This window comes from Onychomys torridus, chromosome 9 (genome assembly GCF_903995425.1).
Source record: "Onychomys torridus chromosome 9, mOncTor1.1, whole genome shotgun sequence".
Classification (NCBI taxonomy): Eukaryota; Metazoa; Chordata; class Mammalia; order Rodentia; family Cricetidae; genus Onychomys; species Onychomys torridus.
Genome location: NC_050451.1, coordinates 2,805,173 through 2,832,788, shown reverse-complemented (window position 1 = coordinate 2,832,788; position 27,616 = coordinate 2,805,173). Strand labels below are relative to the sequence as shown.

The window sequence follows — 27,616 nt, the reverse complement described above, 5'->3', positions numbered from 1 at the left end:
CTAAATATGTACAAGAAGCTTAAAAGTCTTAGTGTCTTCTGGAAAAAAAATGTGCACAGCTCATTTTCAGCATATTAAAGACAAAGCAGTACGGTCATCACTTAGGTGTTGAACTTTGCTCTTCGCAGTTCTGAGGGCATCATAATTAGCAAGTTAGAAAGCACCCTGGTTTCCCATGGAATCCATGTTAGTAGCAGCCCTGACCATGCCCAGAAAATGTATTTGAGAGATAGTGAGTTAGACCCACCCTGTGGAGTCTCCTCGGTGCTCTCTGGTGCTTCTCAGAAGGTCGGTAAGAACATGTAGATGTGAGAGCATGCCTAATTGGAGTGGTCACACTGGAGCATTTTCCCCTTTGGGGACTAAATTAGATTAAAAGAGAATATTTAATGTACCACAGTGAGGCTAGCTCTTGACTCTGCAGTACCACACCTTTTGACAAGCATTGCTGTGTTACTGAATCAAAATTCATTGAAATCTTCTTTAAACACATCCTCTGGTTTGGTTTTCTAAATTCAGATTGTCAAGAGATCAAGACACAGCATCATTAAAATGCTTTAAAGATTGTCTGACCATTTGATTTACCCTACAGAGTAGGTTGGTAATTATTCTGAAAGACTCAACGTGGCAAAAAAGAAAAGAACAAACTTAAGAGTTAGTCACATGATTTTGTGTGGCTATATATCTAAGTGACTGCCTGTGCTTGCATATATGTGTGTGTGTGTGTGTGTGTGTACATATATGCAATATATATATATTCATGTTACCATCTGAAATGGACAGAGTCCTTGATGTCCACTTGCCCACCATACAACCTTTCCTGATAATCAACACTTGAATCTCTATCCTCACTAAACAGGTTGTCCTGACCTTATGTGTCAGAGCTAATTTTGAAGACTCTGTGTATCCCCAAGTTGTTGAGGTTATTGGTGCTTCTGTCTTGACTTGTCCAAGGTGAAATAGAATGTCAGCATACTTTTCCAGGTCAGTCATTCCTGCCTTCTGCTCTCCCTTTAAGGTCACATTGTGGTGGCTTTATATTTGACCCAGAACTTCTGAAAGGTTCACAGCATCAGAAGGACCCTGACAAAAGTGACAGAGAACGATTTAGAAGACTCTTATCTCTGTTGGAAGTTTTACCTTTCAAAAATGCCTAGGAGTGCGATCCCTTCAATTTTTGGTGTCTGCAGCTGGACAGACCCAGGATTGAAAGACCATGCGTTAAAATATCTGTCCTCAGACTCTAATTGAGGCAGTTGTTCAAAGGCAAGTTTTGTCTCCGTTGGAAAGGAAATACTCAGGTATTTAGACAAACACTTACATATAAGCAAAAATGTGCAAGCAATGGTATGGATCAGCCACCTTACCGTGTAATTGAAACTGACTTCGCATTGGGTTTCTTCAGTGTTAGGGCCCCTTTCTTTCCATTCTCAAAGCAACAGTTTCCATTTCCCCTCTTATCTACATTTGTGTCTGTGCTTTCTTAATCATCTTCAAATGTTTGTGGGTGATGTTCCCATGTCCCCGTTTTGTTTTTAAATTCTCATTTGTTGCCATTTCTTACAGGGAGAGGAAGTATTCTGTTTAGGCTACATGTTTGAGGGCGAAAAGTGTTTACAGAGTTGTCATCTGTTTCTCCTGATCCGAATCTATTTGATGACGTCATTCTGTAATTTCACACGATTTGGACAATTCAAAGCACCCAGGGCAGAATGTTTAGGGCAGCAAACAAAACAGATTTTTGTAATTAGCTGGAGAGCTGGGCTCTAACTAGTGGGTTTTTTTGTTTTGTTTTGTTTTGTTTTTTGGTTTGTTTGTTTGTTTGTTTTAAACCACCTATAAACCTAACAAGAGAAGATGGTCTTCATGGATATATTCTTTGGTGATGGAAGACTGGTTTTGAGAGATAGTTGATGCTCCTAAAGCAGTACGTTGTTGTTAAGGTATGGGTCTGAATGAAAGTTGAACTTTTGAATTTTGAGTTAAATGTGCTCCAGACCAAGAATTTTGGAGGAATTTGAATGATAGCACTTAGCATCTGGAATCTGGGGCATGAACAATCATGTTAATTATGCTAAGGTATTACTATGGGTTAAAACAAGAAGTGTGTGCTTGGACCTGTTGCCTCGGCTTTATCGTTCCACTGCCGCTGTTCCTATTGTGTTCCTGTATTTCCCATCCTCCCTGTTTTCCTGGGAGGCCTCCATAAGCTCCACAGAATGGCTGAGTGCCTCTCTTTTCAAGACCATTCACTGACTGCTGACCTTTAGGGCATCATCGCTTTCATATCTTTAGGTCCGAGTTCAGTGTGGCCCCTTAAAGAGGTCAGATGCCAGAATAGAAAATCCTGCTGAAGGTGCCTGTGATGTCACACTCCAGTCTCACATGGGTGTCTAATCTCCGTAAGAATGACAGCTTTGACTGACTTGTCCTAATACTGCAGTGGGAGCAGAAGCTATCAGTACTTCCCACAGTGGGAACTCCCTGGGGACCTTCGCCTTCGCTTTCCCATCATGGTGCTTATGAATCCTTCCCAGGGAGGAAAGCCATTTGGTTAAAAACCTCATGTTTCTGGCTTACTGTGGGGGACACTCACACCTTAAGGGCCTTGGAATAATAAAAGAGTTAACCCAAGTGTTCAGCACTGCTTAACTATCTTGGGACATTTGTTCTGTGTTCATGGATTTAGTAATTTTAATGCAAATAGGCACCCCGGCAGCTGTGTCCCCTTAAGCAGATTTTAGTTAGCAGCTGAGTTTCCCGCATCACTTGGCAGTTGTAGATTTTCAATTTTTCCCCATGCCAACAGGGCAGCTGGAATAATTTGCGTACTCATTAATTTGTGAGAAATATGAGCTGTGTTAGGCAGGCAACGTGTGTCTTCGGTGGTGTACCAGGATAAACGGCTCAGGGTAGAAACAATTTACCCTATCCCAAAGGGGCCCTAGGATTTTAATAAGCTGGTTATGAAAATTCTATTTCTTTGCAATTTGAAGCATCTAATTAGAGCCTGTAATTTCTCTCCTATAACGAGAGTGGATGAAGGTTAAAACCAGGCCTCCTGGGTCCTTTCAAATTCATTTACAGAGAAAAAATCAGGTAACAGTTGTAGCTAATTAGAATGGGGTATTAAATATTTAGTCCATCTTGATTTAACTTGGAGAACTCAGACACGTATACATGTTGTTGGAATTTGGAGAATGATAAAGGGAAGTTAAATTTAATTTTTAATCAAAGATAAACTTGAAGGCACTATGATAAAATTTCGCACTACGGTAACCCAGCAGGCAGAGCAGCCATGGCCTCCAGTCCTCTGAACTGTCAAGATAAAGGAAGATGATGTCCATTTAATTTCATCAGTGAACATGTTGCCCAAGTTCAAACAGCTGGAACTTATGGTATATTCATAAAGTGCAAAGAAACCCGATGATTTTATCCTAAGAGTTGCATAAAAACCTGCCTTCTTGATGTTTTAGAACTTGGAGTATGACTTTGTATGAGATAAGTGTTTTCAAATACTATCCTAAGGAATTATCTCATTTGTCATCTTATTTGGTTTTTATTCATTTATGTTTTATTTGTATGAGTATTTTACCTAAGTATATTTAAGTGTACCACATGCTTACAGTGCCCATAGAGGCCAGAAGAGGGCATCAAATCCCTCAGAACTGGAAGATACCTACAGTTGTAACAAGCCTCTGTGCTGGTATTGGGAACTGAACCAGGGCCTTCTGCAAGAGCATCAAGTGCTCTTAACTACTGAGCTCTCTCACCAGCCCTAGTGGTTTTCCATTTCTTTCTTTCTTTTTTAGGAGACTTCTGTTTAACTCTGTCTAAAAATAATCTTCCCCTTAGAAGGCTGGGCCAACTTGGTAAGGGGTGGAATTGAGTTTGACATTGTCATAACACCCACACTCCTGCACACTGGGGACAATACATTGGTACCCTCTTTTCATGCTCAGCTCTGCTTATCTTCCTAAAGCAAGATTCAGATAAGTCAGGATGTACATATTAGAGAGTCCTAAGTCAGTCTCATGACCTCCCTTCCCTCTGAGGCCTCCCATGAGGGAAGAGCATCCTTTGTGATACCTAGATGCAGGATTGCCTCCAGGACTACTATAACATCACCAAACTCTGGATGCTTAGGAGGCAGAATAACTTAAAAGGGAAAAGATGGTTAAAATGATAAAAGCCAATTCTTACGGGTCTAGAGAGACGACTGGGCGATGACTGACACGGGCATCCCACGCATGACTTTCCTGGCTCCTGAAACCCATCACTGGGCTCAGGATCCCCAGATTACTGCTCTTACGGTTTCACTTCAGTGTCCTGAAGCATATTATCAGATGTATTTAAAAGAGAGGGCAGCCCTCCGATGACCACCTTCATCTGCTCTACTGGCTTCTAGTTACCAGTTATTCCAGGGTGGTTTTTAACTGGAGTGATCCTCTGAACAGGCTTGGTGTAGGGACAATAGCTATTTGTCAGAGAATTATCTATCCTAGACTTCATTTTGAGCTCTTATACATCAAAGGAGTGAACATATAGTGAGTGTACCAGGCATATTAAACTATATTGTCCATTTTAGAATTTCTGTGATTGGGGATGAGCATACACAAAAAGACTATCAGATTGCCAAAGTCACTAGCTGTGCATGGAGGCAGGTGGGTTTGCTCACCTTAGTTGGGTCCACTTAGCCCCTGTCCATTGTCTTTCTACCTTACTTAGCATAGAGAGCAACAGGTAACATACCAGTGGTTTTTTCCTCCTTTATTTGACCCCTAAAGAAGAGGAAAATAATATTGCGTGAACTCAAGCCAGCCATGCAGATGTCACATTGTGGGGTTGATTACTTTTGGGATTTCTTAATGACAGACTTACTGCTTAGCCACTCTTCTAGGGTAAGGGTTTTGGGAAATCCTTCTAACATGTCATGGTGCTGTAGTTTGTTTCATAGTTTACTAAGGACAGGAAATATGGACGGCGAGTCTTTGGGATGCTTTCAGGCAGTATCTCAAACCCTCAGACTCATTCAGAGATGCACATTGGGCTCAGAATATCTGTTTAGTCTAGACAATTTCCAAATGACAGAATTGTGAATTGAAGAAAGGTTTTAAATTTCATAGAAGTAAAATTTCAACTGTAAAAACATGTATCAGTGATAACTCCTTTGTTCTCCATAGCTCTGAGCCCTCCTTCACTTGGCTGTAGGCCTCATCCATTGTTGATGGGCTATAGAATGGCACTGCTTCTGCCTAGTTTTCTAGAACATCTTTGTGAGGCTTGTTTACTGGTGGTTGTCACGGTAAGCTGGTGGTTGTCACAGTAAGCTGGCCTTCTGTTCCAGTGCACCTGGAATGTTAACCCTCCATGCTGTTTCCAACATGAGCTTCAGCTGAAAATAAGGGTTTAGTCACCATCACATCACTTCTAACCTTTAAGAGCCTGACATGTGGGAAATGCTCTGTGGGTGTTTGCTGAATGGAACTCAGTGGAAATTTCTGCCTTCTCCTTTAAAAGATGTTTCTTATAAAAAAGCTTTGTGTGTGTTCAGTGTAGAAAATATGTTTATGATAAAAACATGCAGATCCCGAGAGGAAGTGTCAACTGTTATCCGAACTCCAGAGATTACAGCATTAGATGCCATTAATCTTCATGCATATGTGTGAATATGTATGCATATATATGAAAATGTGGGTTCAGAATGCATGAGAATTAGAGCCTCTTGGTTTATTTAGTGATGTCTCCAGAAGTGAGAGTGACTGTTCACTCTTGCAATATTTTTGTGATGGCCTCGGGAAAGTTTATGGATGATAATCCTAATGCCATCTCCTTCAGTGATGCATTCTGATTTTTTTGATCATTTTTCTCTAATATATACAATGCTGCAACTTCTTCTGTCCTTTATGTCAAACCTTGTTTTCACAGCACGTCCACCCCCACCCCTGCCGGGTGGATTTCATGAAACAGAATTGCTGTGTCAGTGTTTATAGACATTGATTATTTGACAGATCTGGACAAGCTATGTTCAGGAAGTTCTTTCTGTGTTTTATTCCCAGAACAGAAAGGCAATTTCCTAATGCCCTCATCATTAACTCATGACTTCCAATTTGATAATGACAATAGTAACAACAGAAACATATCCCAAACTCTTATTTATGTTTGCGATTAAGAGTGTTGGACGTTTTCTTTTGTCTCCTATTGGCTTTTGTTTCCATGTGTTCCTTCTTCTGTAATCTCCTGGTGCCTGTTCTCTGCCCAGGATGACATTCTTTTGCTCTGGTATAGCAATGATGAATATGTTTTTTAAATCTCCTATATGTAAATGTTTAATTTATTTTTGTGTGTGTGTTTGTGTGTATGTGTATGTGTGTGTGTTTACATGCATGAAAGTACCCATGGAGCAGAAGAAAATGTCAGATCCCTTGGAGCTAGAGTTACAGGTGGTGTGAACCACTTTATATGGGTGAAGGAATTGAACTCCATTTCTTAACAAAACAGCAAGCACTTAGAACTTCTGAGTATTCTTTCAGCTCCAAAATCCCATATATTTTATGTGTGTTGTGTTTGTGTGTGTGTGTGTGTGTGTGTGTGTGTGTATACATGTGTGAAAGTACCCCTGAAGCCAGTAGCCCTCACCTACTGTGTGACCTGGGATAGGGTCTCACTCCTGTCCTTTCTAAACCTCAGCCCTACTCTCTGCTAGGCAGTCATACAGTGTATGTTGATGGGCTTGGGGGTGGACCTCAGCAACCTTCCTTTTAATATTTGGTGCTTATTCATTCTCATTCTCATTCTCTCTCTCTCTCTCTCTCTCTCTCTCTCTCTCTCTTTCTCTCTCTCTCCCCTCTTTCAGGTTAGAGACTTATTTTTACATGTTTAAATAGTTAAGTGTTTGAGGATTTCATACACAAGTACTATATTTCTATGATTTCCACCCCCCTTACCCACTCCAATTATTCTCATGTCCCCCTTACCCACTCCAATTATTCTCATGTCCCTTCTGCTCCCTCTCAAATTCAGACTGCCTCTTTAATTATCACACACACACACACACACACACACACACACACACACACACACACACACAAGTAAACAAAAAATACAGCCCGCTGTGTTCATTTAGGGGTGCTTCTATGTATATGTGTTTAAGGCCAATCATTTGGGATTAGGTAATCTGTCAGGGAGCTTGTTCCTGGAGAAAGACCTTGTGAGATTTCCTCCATCCTCATCAGCATGTCACCTGGTGCTCTCATTGTAGACATCTTATTTGGGGGGCCATATTGTTGAGATTTCAGAGTGCAGCTTTCCTGTCCTGTATAGAAGACATTATCTCACAGTGGATATCCTGTTCCTTTGTCCCTTAAAACTTTCCTTCCTCTCTTCGGCCATGTTCCCCAAGTTTTAGGTGTAAGATCTGCATTGTAAACATATCCATGTTCCCCAGCTTTAGATGTAAGGGCTGCATTGTAAACATATCGAGTGGGGTTGGGCACACAAGTTTCCATCACTTGTGGCCTTCTGCAATGACTTCCCTCTGAGACACACACACACACACACACACACACACACACACACACACACACACTTCTTTGATAAGAGGTGAGAGCTTCATTTATCCATAGGCATAGGATAGGTTTTTAAAATACTCTCGTTCAGTGTGTTGGCACTCTACATATCATGATGGGTTGTTCCTACATTGCCTGTATTTTACATATAACCACAGTAATTCCTTTACCTTGCAAATATTGGGGAGTATCTACTAGGGGCTAGGTACTTGATTAGGAGTCAGAGAAACAACATGAAGTTTCCTCCAGTAAATATATGCACATGAGCATGTGGGGAACAAGACAAAACCAGGTGACAAAGGAACTTGATGTCAACACTGTGGAGCAAACTAATGTAAGCTGAGATGGGGAACAAACATCAGGGGAACTCGGGGCTGGAGAGATGGCCTAATGGTTAAGATCAATCGTTCTTGCAGAGGACTGAGTTTGGATCTTAGTACCCACAAGAGGTGACTCACAACCACCTGAAACTCAAGCTTCAGAGGCTCTTACAACCCTTCTGACCCCAAGCCCCCCTCCCAGGCTCCTGCACTCATGTGCACACACACACGCTCACGCACACAGACACAGACACAGACATATACTTACTTAAAAATACAAAGTAAAACCCAAATCTTTCAAAAGATGTGGGAAGTTTTATGATGAGATCTAATGGATAGGAAGGAGACAGCATGCTAGCATGTTTGGTGTGAGCAATGTGTAGAAAGGCCCCATGGAAGGAGAGGCTTCAGGTTGGACAGCAATTAGGGGAAAGTTCAGCTGAGGAAAGAAGGTGGCTGAGAATTGGCTATTTTGGGTAAGGGGAGCAATGTAAGGTGGGAATGTTAATATCAAGGGTCAGAGTGTTACAGAAGCTCATCTTTATTCTAAAGAAAAGGAAGGAAGCACCACAGAGCACTGACTGGAGAATGTGTGGTAAGGCCTCAAGGACTAGGCAGTTATGAACAGGGCCAGGTGGTACTCACAATGAGTCATCAGAGAAGGGCATGGTGATTTGGACTATGGTGTGAGTGGAATGCATGCAGATCACCAGTGTTGGACTTAATTAAAAGCTTCCATATATATCATGTGCTGGGACGTTCTCTCCTTCCATGGGGCCTTTGTACACATTGCTCACACCAAACACACACACACACACACACACACACACACACACACACACACACACACACATACATCACCTCTACTGGGCCAGATACCCCAAGGTCATTGGCGGAGCAAATTCCCACAACATATATGGAATGGGGATTTATTAGAATGGCTTTCAGACTATGGTCCCCCTACTCTAACAATGGTTGTCTACCAAGAGAAGGTCCAGAATCCAGTAGTTTTTCAGTCCACAGGGCTTGGTGTCAAAGCAGGTCTTCAGTATATGTTGGAATCCAAAGAACTAGGCTCTAATGCCACTGAAGGAATGGACTTGTTAGGGAAAACAGGATCAAGCCGGCAAAGAGAGATAGCAAGCTTCCCTCTTCCATGTCCTTTATATAGGCTGTCAGCAGAAGATGTGGCCCAAATTAAAGGTGGATCTTCCTACCTCACAGATCCAAATTGGAAGTGGGTCTTTCCCACTTAAATGATTTAATTAATGCCACCCCCACCCACCCACCCACCCCCCCGTTTGCCCAGCCATTTGGTTTTTAGATAATTCCAGATGTAGACAAGTTGACAACCAAGACTAGCCATCACTGCAAACTTGCTGAAATCCCAGGGCATTCTAGCTTCGACCAGGCTCCAGGCTCCCAGCAGAGGGAAACACTTCTGGAAGTCAACTCAATTACAGAACAGAGTATGCGTCTTTCCCATCTCTTGGTAACCAGGGACAACCTGACTCCAGTCTCCAGGAAATTACAAACAAGCAAGCTAAGTTGTGGAGGTAAAGAGACGGGCTGGAGCCTGGCGCTCCTTTGTCCTCTCCAGTCAGAACGTGGCTCTTCTCCTTTGCTTTCTCTGTGGTCTTCGCTGCCTCCTCTGCACTGCTTCCCACCAGCCCTGTGCTTGTTACATCAGTTCTTGTTTCACAGTTTGTTTCTCCATTGGTTGAAGAAGGCTCCCAGAGGTGAAGATGATCCGTTGTCCCATATATGACCTAATCTTCCTTGTCCTCGCCTGTCACGGTGTCTCTTCTGCCACTTAGGTCTGACCAATACTTACCAACTTTTTATACTTGAGGATAGTGCCCGAGGGGTCATGTGTAGGGACAAGGAGAAAAAGAAGGGATCAGGGACAGTCCCTTCATCCCCAAATGTCTGTCTCACCAGTGCAGGAGACAGACGACTTTGCAGTTTCATGACCCTCCTTAGGAGCTGCAGTTGAGCCCATGAAGCCAAAGGCAATTTGTGTTGTCACCTGGAAACCAAGCCCTTTGGAGTGAGGATGAGTAGAGGAGAGTCTCAAGTTTACGAAATGATGCTCTGGACCTTAGGCACATGGCATTCAGCTAGGAAGAAAAACGGTTCCATGACTCTAGTGTGTGCTACAAAGTTGAGACAGAAATAGTACTAAACATTGAGGGTGGTCTTCAAATACTGACTTTTGAGATAACAGAAACATCCACTAATAGGAGGACAATCTCTTTACTTACACATATGTTCACACACATATGCACATGCACTCCCTCTCTTTTATACACACACACACACACACACACATACACTTTGTTTTTTATATTGCTTGGCCTTCTTAATTCTCTGAAAAGTATTTCAGCAGTTTACAAATTTCCATAATGGTGGAGACCATATGGGTCTTTTAATTTCATTGTGTCTCCAGCATCCCCACAGCCACTAAGTATGGAGCTGGGATCTAGTGCATACTTAATGAAAATAGGAAGGTGATAAGGCAGAAAATCAAATGGAAATGATCATTTATACTGAGGTCAGCAGGAGGAAAATGGGAGATCATAGCAAGACCACCGCATGCTGCAGGTGTCTAAGCCAATGTCTGCCAATAACAAGGAACCCCAGATCAATGAAAAAACTCCCACTTGCAAGATTAAAGCCTAACTGGTAGCTTAGGGCAAAATACAACATGCACTGACTAAAGATTAGATGTAAAATTCTTGCTGGGATTTCCCCAAGATGAGATATTGGTCCCTCAAATCCTCAGGAACTCCAAGCTCCTTCCTGCCTTGCCTACCTGCAGTCCCTAATCCCTGTGAACAGAGTAGTGGGTCTCTACTACAACATACCAGGGCCACCATTCTAGAGAGCTCGCTCCTATAGTGAGAATTGGGGGGGGGGGAGTTTCTTTGGAGACTACCAGAGGGCCAGAGGTTGTTACATAGACACTTAGCACATTGCCTAGTGAGCCTGACAGAGAGCTCTCACTGAAGTCCTGCCTGCTTTTCTGGGTGTCACAGGTAAAATGGGGCAATGCTGTCTTCAGCAATATCTTCGAAACTGTTTGACAAGCTTTTCGCTCTCCTCGTGACAGTAAGCCCCAGAAGGCAGCAGGTGAGGTGACAGCAGAAACTGCTATTTTGTACTAATTTGTAGTGACAGAGAGGGTTGGTGGAGAAAATAGGAATGACAGGAACCGTGGGAGGAAGCCACTGCTCTTGCTTAGAATCCACAGCTGCTGCTCCTCTTAATGAGGCCAAGAATGATTCAGGAAAAACTCAAGGTTCCTAATTCCTCAACCTATAACCCATGGCTATGCTGATCACCAGGATGGCACATGGAGGAGACACTGTCCAAATGTATGCTGCTACTGCGGACTTTATCCCAGATCCCAAAGGCAAACCACAAAGATTCCATTTGGCCTTAAACTCTGATTGAGGAGGGCAAAGAGAACCCATTGTTTGGAAGAAAACCAGTAAAGAAAGAGGCCCTTCTGTCTGAGGTCCAATGATCCACCCAAGCCTTTTCTACACGTGTCATACTCACAGGCCTTCCCTGCTGCATATCTCCCTCTCAAGGGCTGAGGCTTTAAGGAGAACACCTCACCCTTCTGTGGGCTCCATCTCCCGCCCTCTGATATCTTACTTTACTCTCCTCACTCAGCAATAGCTCTTGCAGGTGAGCTCTGTGATACTAACCACAAGTTAGGAAAATGAGGTCGATCATCCAACTTCTTGCCTTAGGCTCATGTGGAACATATGTGTATGTAATGCTCAACCAACGAGCATAACCCTGCATTCTGCTAACCCATGTGCCCAGTCACCTGTTCCTCCTTGTTACCTCAAAATAATTCTGTATGCCCACTGTTACCAAGTGAATAATACCTTCCACTGACATTCTCTCTCAGACCAAGTGCTTTGACACCCAAGATGAGTTCTTTTCTCTAATCTGTGAACCAGGCAGTTATTTAAGACACCATGGGCTTTAGTGTTTGAAGGGCTTCTGTCCTAGAATCAAGAGCTGACACTCAGAAGAAACATACAACTGAATATCTATCCTGTGGGAGACCTGAAATAACACCATTTTTGCTACTTGTAAATAGACAGTAATATCTATGCAGAGTTTTGTTTTTAAGATTTCTATTTCTTCATATTTTATCACTGATCTTCAGTTTTAGAAATAAAAGCCTATTGGGAACTGGGCATAGAAAAGATCAAACTAGCTGTTTAATAACAGAGCCATCCAAATCAGAAAACAGGAAAAGTTTGGAAAACAAGTCAGCAGTGAAGGAGGATTCTGTTGCTAATAAATTCAGATGTGTCCCCTATTGAGTTATTTGCACAACCAAAATTTATGAGAAGTGCAGAAAACATGGGCATCTGATATTTATTGAGAGTGTGCTTCCTGTGGGGCACTGAGTTGGACACAGTTGATCTTTCTACCTTCAGACACAACTCAGATACTTGACCAAATCACTGATGCTACCCAGTGCCTCAAGTACCCTGAAAGACACAAAGGAAGGGTTGAAGGTGAGTTAGATAAGGTAAAATGAAGATGGAAATATAGACCTAGTGATGTGGAACATTCTGAGTAATGGGAGAGGTAAATGGCAAGGCCATGAAACAGGAAGTTCATGTGTTCCCCAGGTCATCATAACAGCGTCTAGGGAATTATGATACAGAGCAGCCCATGTAATGGGAAGTCACTAAAGAGTCCTTGCTAGGACAGCACAACTCCATGACTTTTCATGAGTAAAACTGTCCATATCTAAATTTGTGGAACAATTTTCTCTTTTGTAAAGGGTGTTTTTTTCTGATCTGTTTGGATTAATTGGATTGCTTTGTCCATGTGAGTTTGTCTAATGTGTATGTGTTTACTCCACTCCACCATCCTTTGTGGAAGAGAGGCCTTACTTCTGTATCAGCATGACCAAGACTACTGGTAAAAAGTCATTTCAAGGATGAAAGGTTCATTTTGGCTCATAGTCCTGTAGGGTTTCAGTCCATCATGTTGGAGGGTGTGCTCAGCAGTGAGAGAGGCTCAGTCTGATGGCTCTTCCCTTGGTCATGGACCAGAACACAGAGAAAGCAGGCCAGAAGCTGAAGTGGGTGTAAAGGTTGGCTGTGCTGGCTAGTTTTTATGTCAGTTTGACATAGGTTAGAGTCATTTTGGAAGAGGGAACCTCATTTGAGAGAAATGTCTGTACCAGATTGGACTGTGGGCAAGCCTAGGGTACATTTTCCTGATGGATGATTAATGTGGAAGCGCCCAGCTCACTGTGAGTGGTCCTATCCCTGGGTTGGTCCTGGATACTATAAGAAAGGAGAGTGAGCAAGCCATGAAGAGAAAGTAAGTAGCACCCTTCCATGTCCTCTGCATCAGTTCCTGACTCCAGGTTCCCCCTCTGCTAGAATTTCTACCCTGACTTCCTGAGTGATGGGCTGGAAGTGTAGGATGGAATGAACCCTTTCCTCCCCAAGTTATTTTTGATCATGGTGTTTTGTTCTAGCAATATAAACCCTAACCAAGACACTGACTTTAGTAACCTGCTTCCTCCTGCTATATCCTACCTATTAAATTAGATGGCAGTCTTCAAAATTATGTCATATAAGCTAGGGACTAAGCCTTTAGACCACAAGCCTCTGGGAGGATGTTTTAGATTTAATCCATGATGGTACATATCTGGTAGCCAAAACCTATCACCACTTGATATTTGGAAGTTTTGGGGAGAGGGGAGCAGTGAAGGGTTGGCCCTCTCTACAAATACTATGCTGTGCCTGTGTGTAGAAGTCTAAAGTTTGGGATCCAATGTGTGATTCAGAAGCCTTAATGGCAACAAATGGCTTACAGGCCAATCAACATGCATTTGAGTATTATCTCTACTGGATACATTGTGCTGGAGTCTGTGGATTCAAAACTGAAAGTGATGGAAATCCATTCCATCCCAGCTTCTTTAAATGTGTTCTTACAAAGTTTCCAGGATGTGAGGTGCACCAAAAACTCCCAAGGTTTACTGCACTGCCATTCTGTCTCAGCTCCTGGAGTATCATTCTTGCCCCTTCCGTGTGAAGACCTCATTTGCAATGACTTTCCTGGATCTGATGGTGGGCAGAGATCTGGGACTCTGCCATCAAGGAATGGGCATGTGAGCCAATGGACTCTCACTTTGGTGAGCATCTGAGGATGAGATTCCATTTTAATTAACCAAAGAATACACTTCATTTGGGAGGAATTGATAGTGCAGAATATGAGATGTATAAGCAAGAGTCCTCAACCTGGGATCAGAGGTCCTTAAAGAAATTGATTCCGAGATTTGGGGGAATGGGCTTCCAAACCTCATGACTCTTAGCTGGAATTGTGAATGTGTTTTAGAGGAGGCAGTCTGCAGCTCATGTCTTGGACTCTCTGAAGGTTGGTAGATGTAATCGTTATGCTGCTGGTGGTGGGAAATGTTATCCCGTTGTTTTAGTCATGGCATATTTCAGTGCTGGCATGTCAAAAAGTTCCTCTTTGGGGGACATCCTCCTCTTCACCCTCCTCAACCCAACCTCTGGGGCCAGGGAGAAGGTGCCTCTGTTTAGATGACTCTGCGGAGCTTTGCTTCATGATGCTATTTGGCACATGAGTGGAATGCAAAGGGCATTAATAGAGGTCACGGCTCCTGACCTCTCCTTTCTCTTATTATGTTCTCTCAGTTGCTAATAATGGCAGGAGTGGGTGAGTCACTTCTTACCTTTGGCAAAAATCACAACACAGAGGGCTCAATACCTTGCTCAAGATCTCAAAGCCTTTAAGCTCTCTATGTACCTAATTGGAACCGTGGTCTCTGGGCTTCTAGTTGTTTTAAGGATATCAAGAGTTTGTTTAGTCAGGGACAGTAAGTTATACAGATATCATAATGATTGTTATAAAGGAAAAGATCTATTACATTTATACTTTTTACAATATACCAGGCCATCCTTATGCTGAAGAGCCACACAGAAGTACAGGGACAAGATCAAAGGGAGTGGGGCGGAAGAAAGGAATTCAGAGCACTGAAGCCTCTATGGGGATTCTTAAGGGGAGAGAGAGGCAAGTGGAAGTAATTTAGAATAGATAATACAGGTTATTTCACTGGGCCCTGGGATACAGGGCTGTCCCAAGTAGTGTCAGAGTTGGGCCTAGGGTGCTTAGGGCAGGTGGGTGATGGCCAGGGAATGGAAATTCCAATGAAAGGACAGGTGTCGCCCTGGGCTGTGGATGGGATGGCTTTTGTATATTAAAGACAGTGCAGGTGTTATTTACTATCTCCAAGGTCAATCAAGCCTCGGGGATATAAAGAACATTAAGAGTTCAGAGCACTGGAGATGGGGAAATAGCTCCATGGACGAAGCACTTGCCATGCAAAGGTGAAGGCCAGGATTTGGAACCAGCCACCACATAAAAGCCAAGGTGTGGGGAGCTGGGGAAAGAAGAAAGTGCAGTCTTCAACTTCTTTAAAATGTCATCCTGATCCAGCACCCACTGGGTTGTAAAGCCCTTGGAGTTTAGATAGACGCAACTTAGCAGTTGCTAGACACAGCTTTGTGGAAATGATGCTAGCATTTTCTTAATTCCCAGGTCTGCAGCCTTTCACTTAGGGTCCACCAGTAACCCCAGTACAATGGAGGCTGAGACAGGATCTCCAGGACGAGCTGGCTCACTAGACTAGCCAAATAGATTCATTGAGAGACCCTGTCTCAGTAACTAGACAGGATAGACATCATGGAAGGTATCTGCAGTCAGCTTCTGGTCTCTGCATGTATACCCACACGTATGTGTGCATACCTGCACACACATATGCCACCACATACATTTGAACATATATACACATGCATATGAACATATCAAATACGTTTTTTAAAACAGAGAATAGAATGTTGGAGTTAGCACACTTGCTCTGTCCCCTGAATGAGGCCATTGGAGCTACCATCTAATAAATTGTGTCAGCCTCCTTTGAAGATGCCATAGCTTGACTTCTTCCTAGACAACTGTACCAACCTGAGTGTAGCCTTCACCTTGACAAAATATGTGGCTAGGAATCTCAGCTTACACTATCTGCCCCCTGTGCTGGAAGACTATAAACGACACTTCTTTCTGAATGGAGATGTATTCATTACCACACATGAGGTATCAGACGTTTGTGTTTGAGAGAAAAGAAATTGGAAAGATATTATGCAGACCCTTGGAGCATCCCTAAAGTGACAGTCCATTTTTCATAATGATCTATGATATTCATTTGTTGAGATTTTATTACTTTTGTAATCTAATTCAATTTATCCCATTTTATTGCCATTCGGGGCAACATTACCTTAGTTATCTCTCTCGTCTCTAGATGAGCATGATGGCTTCAAGATTAAAAAGCATTCTGCTCAATATAACTGTTTCCTGTGGAGTCACTCTTCTCTGAGCCCCTTTCTCTTCTCATGGCATTTTTGTAAAGATAAGTATTGGCAGTGATTTATCAAATCTGTGTGTGTGTGTGTGTGTGTGTGTGTGTGTGTGTGTGTGTGTGTGTGTGGTTTCATCCCTCGTCATCTGCTTAGAGATTAAATGATTTATTCAGAAATACTTTGAGGTAGCAGAAATTGCAGAAATGGACATATAGCAAAAGTAGTTATCAAGGCATATATTTTTTTGTGATGGTACCAATTAAGAACACATTCAATAACATCAAACTGACTTTAAGATAAAAAGACATCACTGGGTGGTGGTACATGCCTTTAATCTCAGCACTTGGGAGGCAGAGGCAGGTGGATCTTTGTGAGTTCAAGGCGAGCCTGGTTTATAGAGCAAGTTCCAGGACATCCAGGGCTACATAGAGAAACTCAGTCTCAAAAAACCCAAAAGCATACAAACAACAAAAAAAATAAAGATAGAAAGACATCAGTTTTAGTAAAATACAGTCTCTCATCATGTTGAGCAACTCAAATAGATGAGCCCAGATCCCCTCTACCTGACTGGAGGCTGTAACCCCCTAGTTACAGTTTAGGACATCCCCATGTGGACACGCACAGCACAAGTCCTGGTCTGTTCTTTAGCAAATGTCATGAACACTCTAAAATGAAAGACGGCCTTTTTTTTTTTTTTATGGTGGTATAGACTGTGTATGTGGACAAGCACTGTCCCCAACTATCCCCACTGCATCTGGGGGCAAGAGAGGATTGGTGTGCTCTCAAGGAGCTGCTGGAGGTTGGGGAACACATAGCCTAGCATGTATGAAGAGCTGCTCCTACACCCACCCTTCCTGTGAAAGGAGAAAGGCTAGTCAGCTGGCTGGGCTCATCATTCGCCAAGTCTGGCTGGTGTCTGCTGTTCCTGCCTTTTAGACTGACTCAACCTCTTTAAAATGTCATCCTGATCCAGCACCCACTGGGTCGTAAAGCCCATGGAGTTTAGATTGATGCAACTTGGCAGTTGCTAGAAACAGCTTTCTGGAAATGACGCTATCATTTTCTTAATTCCCAGGCCCACATCCCTTCACTCTGGCCTCATGTTCTTGGTAGATTTCTTCCATGTCAGACCTACAATAGGAAGTTCAGGAAAAGTATAGGCACACTTAACCTGGACTTCAGGTGGCCAGCTACCAGCCCAGCATTTAATACATGCTTCTGGTGGTTCTGATACTCTGTATTGTCTGAAACTCTGGCCAGAGCCATTGTTCCTTTTCACCAGGAACTTCTCAGTGGCCTGCCCTTAGCATCTCTGTTGAGATCTGTATCTCACTAGGACTATGCTTCTCAAATGTGACAGCACATGACAGTGCAGCTGGGGAGACTCAAAACTGGTGGCTGTGTCAAAGTTCTAACTGCATTGTTCTTGGGTGGGATGTGGATGAACAGTTATAATAGCATTAAGAAACACTAATGAGCAGCCAGGCTGAGCACAAGTGTCCAAGGTCTATGTCCTATCCTAAGTCAAAAGGAGCCTTTTCTGCTGTGCTAGTCTGTACCAGGCCTCTGCTGAATCCCTTGTATGGTTCCCTTGTTGAAACATAAACAAACATTCTCTAACAGTGACCTATGGGGGTTTGTGGGGCCCGGTGCCATGGCCTCTCCTGACCATGTAGTCCCTCATGATGACTCTACTCCTGCCGCACTGGTGTGTTCAATATCACATGAAGCAAATTTGTCTCAGTGACTTTGTACCATTTTCCCCTTTGCTGGAGCATCCTTGTCCATAGCCCTGTGCTGCACTCTTCCTGCTACCCCCCCACCCCCCCACCCCTGTCACATCCTTGCTTAGGTGTCTGTAACATGAATCTTAAAAGGTCTTCTTAATAAAAACACACCTGGAGCCAGGTATGGGGGTGAACGCTGGAAGATCAGAGAAACAGAACAAGCCACAGCTAACCTCGCCTTGCCAGTTCCTCAGCTGATCCTGTTTCCTCAAACTGGAGGCCTCTGTGTCCTCATTTGAATGGATCTCAGCTGAACAACTGCTCAAAAGCCTAAAAGCTTAATCAGTCTCTAGTTCCTGGTCCTCACATCTTATATACCTTTCTTCTTCCTACCATCACTTCCTGGGATTAAAGGCATCCGTCACCATGCCTGGCTGTTTCCAATGTGGCTTTGAACTCAGCGATCTAGATGGATCTCTGTTTCTGGAATGCTAGGATTAAAGGCGTGTGTGCCACCATTTTCTGGCCTCTATATCTAGCGGCTGTTCTGTTCTCAGACTCCAGATAAGTTTATTAGGGTGCACAATATATTGAGGAACACAATGTCACCATAGGCGACAGCTTTCTTTTCATCCCTTCTTAAGCTAGCAGCTCCCTTTACCCTCCACCACCTTCCCTGCTTTGTTTTCTCCATAAGTCTCTAACCCAACAAATGTGTGAGCATCCTTTTGAATTTTGTTTTACTCCCAAGACAACTCCAAAGGCTCCACAATGTTTGGTCTGGTCTGTGTTCAGGAAGTGGTCCCTGACATGTAGCAGGGACTCAGAAGATGGAGACTCTGTCCCTTTGGTTTGTTGCGGTGGGTTGTGGCAGCTTCCTCTCTGGAGTGCCATGGACCTATTGGAACCCTGTTGCACTTCACTATCGCTCATTCCAAAAAGAAGAATTTTGGAGTTATTAATGTGGAGGGAATGGGAATGTTTCCTCTCTTCTGTCACCCTCCCTCCCTCCCTCCCTCCCTCCTTCCCTCCCTCCCTCCCTCCCTCTTCTTCACAATGCTGCTCTCTTGGAACTTGCCATCCCCCTCCCATTTCAGCTCCTGGAATTGGAGGATTACAAGCCTGCATCATTGTGCTCAGCACCCCTTGGAGCTTCTGACGAGGTTCATCTGCATAAGTCAAATATAAGTGTAACTTACATTTTTTAAAAAGAATGGATTGAATTTATTTTTGTTTATTTTCCTTTGGATGAAATGAAGTGACTTTGAAGAACTGCATTCAGACACTTTATTAAGCTTAGGTAGGCTCATGGAAAACACTTCAATGAGAGCTCAAAATGAACTAGTGGGGCTGCTCAGGCACTCCCGTGCACTGTGTTTGAGCTGTGACAATGAGAGGGGCCTTCTGTGCCTGTGCTTGGGGAGCACAGAGGCCTGGCTCCTAGGAGTGGCAGAGGGGATCCTGATGGGCTAGCCTGGCCTGTGCCATGGCTCCTGTTCATCACCATCTATGCTGTCCACTTGGCTCTCGGCATTGCCCCGGACCTGACTCTGCTAAAGTTCCTTACTACATCAAGAAAACAGCTGAGCTCACAGCAAACCAGTGAAAGCTGGTTTGATGGCACTTCCTAAGAAATATAGAAATCAAACCCATGAGGTTACAGAATTTGTCAGTGAGGAAAGGAAGAGCTTTTGACTATGTCACATAGAGGTTTGGCATTTGGTTGAATGAATGGTAGGGGAAAGCCCACATTTTGATGTTGTAACATTTTTCTGTTGGACTTTCACTTCGATTTTATTCTCATTATGCTCACCCACAATAGTTCAGGCCATTACAGTTTCATTACTTTCTTCTCATTTAAATGAGCTTTAATTATTAAAACAACAGTTACTTATTTTTAACTCATTTAGTCATTCTAATGATTTAAAATTCATGAAGTAAAAATTGTGAGTCTCTCTTTGAAAAATAAAATCTCATTGCATGATTATTAGCCAATCAGGTCTTAGGAAGCACTTAGTATTTAATGACCATAATATAATGAGGGTGAACATGCTTGGACTCCTTGTGTTATGTGGTTGCAAATAATGCGCCTTCTCGGTGCTCTTCCATTCCCTTCATCTATATTGACTGTCAGCCTCCGTGGGCATTTTGCCCACAATCCTGACTATAAGATAAATGCCTAGAGGTAGAACTACTGGGCCAAAAAGAATTATAAATAACAAAATGTTCTTGATTAAAATGCTCCCCAAAATATTTTACACTTTGAAGTAAAATGCCTTTGCTTTTTGTGCTCAGTTGAAAGGCATTATTGTGAGCAAATGCAGAGCATAAGCCCAATATCATCTGATTATATTTATTTTCTAGGCAGAGATGTCCATGCTGCTTGTATTCAGATAAGGGGCCGTCCCACTGGGAGCCGAACATTGTACATAAATGAAAATACTAAACATGATTCTGATTTTCTTTCATAAGCAATACAATAAAATAGGAAGCAACAAAACAAATAGGAAGCCCATAAATCTCTCAGCAGAGTACCTGACCCATGGATGGTACTGACTGTGGAGGCTTTACTGGTGGCAATGGTGGGCCTCACAGTGCTGGCTTTCATTACTCCGTGCTTGTTATCACAATTCTTGAGCAATCATGACTGATCTGAAGCTTGGCGCAGTCCTACTGGCTTTTCAAGTAGGTTGCCACATTTTAAATCAGGAACTGTACAAGTTTGCCAGAGACTCAAACACTTTTCTGGGTTTTAGCCATACCTCCAAGAGAGCAGCCTCTGCTCAGCCTCTTCAGAAAAAAAGGCTGGCACCCATGGCTACCTCTGTGGCTCTTCCTAGGGATCCTTGACCACAAAGATGACATGCAGGGCTTCACAGTCTAAGAACGGTTTCTTACTCTTCATTGCCAGCCTAAGAAATTATTAAGATTAAAGTTTTTAAAGAACTTAAATTTGAATCCAAAGCCAAGGATTTATAAAGATCATGAGCCCTATCTCAGGAGACTGGACTCCAGCCCTGGTCCTGTGGGTGATGGCTCTTGGAACCTTAACAGCTGCTTGGGATATTCTGTATTGACAAAATCAGCAGCTCAGGGGGAGCAAACAGATACACTCATGCTACCTGACTTCTCAGAGACCCTCTTATGAGAGCAGACCTTGAAACTGAGGAAGTCATTGTACTTGATTGGGCCTTAGTTTCCCTTAAATCAGAGAGATTCAACTAAGTCTACACAGTGACCAGGAGGGGAAAGTGAACAGCAAGTGCAGTTTGTTGGCAAGGGATGATGCTAACCACTTTTGTGCTGTGGATATCGCTCTGTGTAAATAAAGTTCTGATTGGCCAGTGGCCAGGCAGGAAGTATAGGCGGGACAAGAGAAGAGGATTCTGGGAAGTAGAAGACTGGAGAGAGACACCACCAGCTGCCGCCATAAAAAGCAACATGTAAAGACACTGGTTAGCCACAAGCCATGTGGCAAAGTATAGACTAACAGAAATGGGTTAATTTAAGAGAGAAGAAGTAGATAACAAGCAGCCTGCCACGGCCATACAGTTTCTAAACAATGTAAGTCTCTGTGTGCTTTCTTGGTTGGGTCTGAGCGACTGTGGGACTGGCCGGTAAGAGAGATTTGTCCTGACTGGGCCAGGCAGGAAAATTCCAGCTACATTTTTGCATGTATAAAGTTAGGTTTTTGCTTTTTTTTCCCCAACGAGATTAAAATTCTCTGGTTTTCCCTCTTTCTTTCTTTCTTTCTTTCTCTCTCTCTCTCTCTCTCTCTCTCTCTCTCTTTTCCTTCCTTCCTTCCTTCCTTCCTTCCTTCCTTCCTTCCTTCCTTCCTTTTTTCCTTCCCATTTGTAGCTGAAAAATTTTCCTGTGTCCCACCCGGTCCACAGCAGTTCAGACCCAAGTAAACACACACAGGCTTATGTTAATTAAAACTGCATGGCCATTACCTCAAGCTTACTACTGACTAGCTCTTATATTTAAACTCATCCCATTTCTGTTAATATGTTGCTATATTTTCCATGGCTTTACCTGTGTACCATTATATGCTGCTCCCCGGACAGCAATCTGACATCTCCTGACTCAGCCTTCCTCTTCCCAGAATTCTCCCTGTCTGCTTAGACCACTTATTCTTCCTGCCTGGCTACTGGCCAATCAGCATTTTATTTATCAAACAATCAGATCAACACATATTCCAGCATACAAAACATCCCACAGCACTTTCCCCTTTCTGTCTAATCAAAAAGGAAGGATTTAACTTTAACATAGTAAAATTACATATAATAAAACAGTTATCAAGCAATTATAACCACAATATCTAGTCTATTTGTATTTGGCAAAATTAAAGAAGATATTTTATCTATCCTATATTTGTGAGTCTAAAGTTTCACATCTACCTTATCTCTTATCATAAACAAGGAAAACCATAATTATAACTATCTACTTTTCAACTACATCAAAGACCTCAGAAGGATACAATGTTATCTAATTAAACATGAAGAGCATTGTAAGCAACTTCCAAAACTCTAGAATGTCAGAGACAGCTGTCTGCCTGGACAGTCATCCAAAGTTCCTCTGCAATGTTGGGGCATCCATCTTCAGCCCACAGGCCTAGAGTCTCTCAGTTGCTTCTTTCTTCCTGTGTCTTATAGAATGTCTGGCAGTTTCTTCTGCGAAGGAGGAACCTGAAGGATTATCTTGCCTTGCAAAGTTCAGTGGTTACCCTCCTATGGGTCCTGTATGTCCAGTCGACACAACATTTTGTCAAGCAGTCCAGGCAAAAACAGTTTCTTGCCCAAATGGCTATTTTTTGCCAAGAAGAAGATAAACTCTATATGCAGTGTCTTTGATGTCCATCTTTCTCTTTGAAGTAAATTGGTGCTGTCAGGAGCAGATGTGTCTCACTGTCCAGAAAGTCTAAGCTTTTAAAACATTTTAAATGCCATATTCTGTAGGTCATTGAAGTGTTTGAAGATTGCTTACCTAACTGAAATATATCTATGTATATCTAGAAAACTTAACTAACATGACTACAAGTGTGTTTATCATAGATGACTAATTATTAATCTGTATTTCTTAATGATACATTACAATTTTAAATGAGTTGTATATACATAATACTTTAAACAAGAGTAAAAATACACATTCAGTATAACAAAATTAACTTTAAATTTGTATCAATAAACTAAAATCTATAGCAATGTAAAACATTTTTAAACAAGTTGTTGCTCTTGAAAAGTAGGTTCAATAATCTACCCTTTCATCCTATCATATCTGTATCCTATATTTCTATATCATATCCTCCTTTCCTTTTTTTAGAAAGAGATTGACTATGACCAATAACAATTTGTAACCAACTATATAAACAAAGACAAACATCCATAATCCATTTTTGGGAATGTGGGCATAGTTTTCTAGACTACTTCCTGCTGATAGAGGCCACTAGTAATCTTATGGGGATCCTGAGAAAATTAAGAATTATGATCAAGTCCTGCCTGAAATAGTCTGTGCGGCTGTGTTGTCTAAGCCAGTTGTCTTGAAAATGTGCTGAATGTTGGATCGTCTGGGCCATGGTGTCATCAGAAACCTTTCAGGGGGTCTTGGCTGGTCAAACCTGATGTATCTTACTCTGAAACAAACCCATAGCCTCTTGCTTCCTGTGGAAACGAAAGCAGTGCCTCCTTTCCAAAGCAACATATCCTTAGATCCAAATTTTGAGGTCAAGGTACCTTTAAAATATACATATTGGTTTAATTGAGCAGTCTTTACAATTAAATGTCTTTCTGCAGTTAAAAATCGCAAAGACAACACAATCCAGATTCTCTGTGTAATATCCATCTTTACGTGGCCTTTTTATGCTACCTTTACTGTCTCTTTAAAGAGTTTACTTTTTAAAACTATTTCTTTGTATAACTGTCTATACATTTTCCTCTCTCTTCCAAGTCTACTACACTTTTACACACATTGTAAACCATTTAAAGTCTTGTTCCATCTGAATCTGCCTTACTGTGTAACTGTTGCTTTAAGCTGCAGTAGCTAGGACTGAAGCAGCAGCCTTGGCTGCTGACTGCCCAAGTCAGATTCCCAACATGGTGGAGGTAATTCATCTCCAACTCTGGGTCATGTATACCATCAACTCTCAGAAGAAGTATGTCTATGCCTCCATTAAAGCAGCATGTACCCAGAAACTTTTCCCCCTGTACTAGCAAAAGCAATATTCACCCCACAGCATAGTGCAAAGTTTGGGAGACACCTCTGTGTAACATGGTGTGTAGGTCAAGCCTGCACACCCCAAACCTGCCACAGAGTAGCTCAAGCCCACATGTTGCATCATCTTGCTGCCCACATGAGACATGAAACAGCAACCTGTTTTTGGCTCATTTTAAAATTGCTTATTAAGTATTTTCAGGTTTCAGGTGGAAACTGGAGCCATTGGGCGCCATTTGTAGCTGCAGTTTTCTCCAGTCCTGCCCAGCCCCACAGACCCCTAAGCGGCTTATAAAATAATCACTCAGAAGCTTATATTAATTATAACTGCTTGGCCATTAGCTCAGGCTAACTACTGAATAGCTCTTATATTTAAACTCAGCCCATTTCTGTTAATGTATATGTTGTCACATTTTCTGTGGCTTTTCCTGTGTGCCATTACATGCTGCTCCCTGGACAGCAGGCTGGCCACTCCTGACTGAGCCTTCCCCTTCCCAGAATTCTCCCCATCTGCTTGTTCCGCCTATACTTCCTGCCTGGCTACTGGTCAATCAGTGTTTCATTTATCAACCAATCAGAGCAACACATATTCACGGCATACAAAACATCCCACAGCTTGCATGCTTGTTTGCTTGCTTGCTTGCTTCCTTCCTTCCTTTTCTTTCTTGCTACTCTGCTCCCAAATTTTATTAGCAGGGTGATGTGGAAAAAAGCTGCAGAGAAAAGTGAAGTCAACAATGTCTGGTGCTAGCTCATCTTCTCAGGAAGACCTTGTGCAGGAGCTAGCTGTCAGGAGAGGAAAGGGTCTGTCAGACAAACCAGGACAGACTGAGGCTTTGTTGCTATAATGTGCATTTGATGTCCTCTCTGATATACTGCCCTGATTAGAGGAGATTCAGAATGGCCCTGAAACCTCCATTTTCAGAGCAATGAGCCTTTATAAGTTTCCATTCATTCAGGTGCTGGATAATAATGGTTCAAATTCTGTGTTCCATGGTGGTACAGCTAGGTGACACATTCCCTTCTTCTACCCCATAAAAGGTGACTCTAATAGAGGTTAGTCTCCTAGACCAGACTAAAAAGTTACTAGTCAACCACAAATCTAGGAAAGGCCTGGGAAGGAACAGCAGTCATGTGACCCACCAGGCTGCCTGAGCTGAGGGGACATTGGCTGGTAAAGCCTTTGATGCCATGTGTTAGGTTTCCTTCATGTGATGCCACATCTTCATGGTCTTCAAAGGACTGCACGTGGCCTACCAAGAGAGACTGGCTTGGATTGCAGAGTGTTGTTTTTCTCCCCTGTCATTCCAAACTTGTGTCAAAGGGTCTTAAGCCTTTCTTCTTCATCTTTCTTCCATCTGACCATCTAGTACTACTTGGAGGTGTGTGTGGGGGAGATAGTGCTTTGTTTCAAAGAGCTGTGGCCTCATTGAGGGAGGAGGGAGAGGGATCAGAATCAATGCAAAATGTGATAGTTTTTTAAAAATGTAGGTTCCCTGCTCTTTGGGAGCTAACATCTTGGGCTAACTAGGAAGGGACTCCATAGGTCTCCTGGCCATAGGCAGTGCCTCTTGTCTCAGTTAATGACCTAAAACCTTACCAGTCCCTGTGGATAGTAAAAGAGCTCTCGCAGCCTGTGCTTTCTGTTGGGGAGAATTGTTGAACCACTCACAGTGGTGTTTTTCTTCTCCAGAGCAGCACAGTCTGGGTTTCTGTGAGAATGAGGAAAACACTTGTGGATTTGGTCTAGACCTGGATGATCCTCTTCCACTCATGGACTAAAGCCAGCTCCTCCACTCTGGCTCTTCTTTTCTGTCCTGCATTGCCCGCCGAAAAACAACTACCATTTATGCCATATGGCTACAAAGATCAAAGGCCCCTGAATATATTTCTAGCTGACTATACTTCAAATGTCTAAAATATGTTCCTACAGATGGGGAGCATGGAGCATGAAGGAGGTAAAGCACACGTGCCTTAGGCATGCATGTGGCCTGCACAGGATGGAGCAAGCTGAGTACGGCTCACTGTGTGTCCATCTTCCTTTTAGGTTCGAATCTTCACATACCTCATTGGACGGGAGGCTGCTTTCGCAGACAATCTCAAGTGGATGGCCTGTGCTAACAAAGGTGAGTCTCACAAACATGCTCCACTCTCAATTGCTGCTTTCTGGTGTGCAGAATTAGTGGCACAGATAGGGGAAAAAAGGGAGCCTTAAAAGAAGGTAGCTTTTTAAGTTGACAAATAGTAATTTCATATATTCTTGGCATCCAGTGTGATGTGACAAAACATGTATATAATAAGTAGTTGGGATGACTAGCACACCCATCTGTACCAGGCTTTTTCTTTTAGGCCATCAACCAGCTACCAAATCATGACATAGAGACTTATTAATTTTGAAGGCTCGTTTCTGGCTAGCTCTTTTAACTTAAATTAACTTGTTTCTCTTTACCTATCTTTGGCTTTGGGGCTTATTACCTTTCTGACTTCTGTATATCTTCCTTTCATTGCTTCTCTGTGTCCGTCTGGCTGTCAGCTGCCTGGCTTCTGGCCCCAGGCATCTTCCTCATTCTCTCCTTTCTTCTTCTCCTCTCATTCTTTTCTAGCCTAGATTCCTCCTCCTTTTTATTCTCTCTGCCTTCCAGCACTGCCTATCCTAGCTATTGGCTACTTAACTCTTTATTAGATCAGTTAGTTGCCTTAGGCAGGCAAGGTGAAACACATGCAACACATGTTGACATAATTAAACACACATCCTTATATCATTAAACAAATGCAGCATAAACAAATGTAACACACCTTTACACAGTTAAAGTAATATTCCACAGCCTAAACAAAATGTAACATATCTTTGCCTAGTTAAATAATATTCCACAATATTTCCCCCTTTTTGTCTAAATAAAAAGAAAGATTTTAATTTTAACATAGTAAAACAATAAGAACAGTTATCAAGTAAGAATTACATTTACAATATCCAGTCCATTTGTATTTGGCAAATTCAGAGAAAATACTCCCTTATTAATCTTATCTTGGTGAGTCCAAAGTTTTGTACCTGATATATATTCTGTAATAACTAAGGAAAGCTATAACTATCCAGTCTTCAGTTCCATTAAAGACCCCAGAAGGATATACCATTACCTGACTAAACAGGAAGTACAGTGCAAGCTACTTTCAACCTATAAAAATGACAGACATTTGGATGTCTGGACAGTCACCCAAAGTTCCTCTGCAACACTGGGGCATCCATCTTTGGTCTACAGGCCTAGAGTATCTGGCAGACTCTTCCATGAAGCAGGAATTTTGAAGGAGTATCCCACCTTGTTTTGGCAAAGTGCGGCAGTCTTTCCTTTGTGTCCTGATTGTCC

The 27,616-nt window shown here is 42.5% G+C and overlaps 1 protein-coding gene across 2 annotated transcripts in view; it reads left to right on the top strand.

The window, feature by feature from the left end:
* Cacna2d3 (calcium voltage-gated channel auxiliary subunit alpha2delta 3) overlaps positions 1-27,616 on the top strand; it is an 844,799-nt gene that overhangs the window by 528,561 nt on the left and 288,622 nt on the right. For both annotated transcript variants that reach the window (XM_036199702.1, XM_036199701.1), the window contains exon 12: positions 26,302-26,380. In XM_036199702.1, the coding sequence (XP_036055595.1) occupies positions 26,302-26,380 (79 nt within the window). The remainder of the gene's footprint in view (positions 1-26,301; positions 26,381-27,616) is intronic.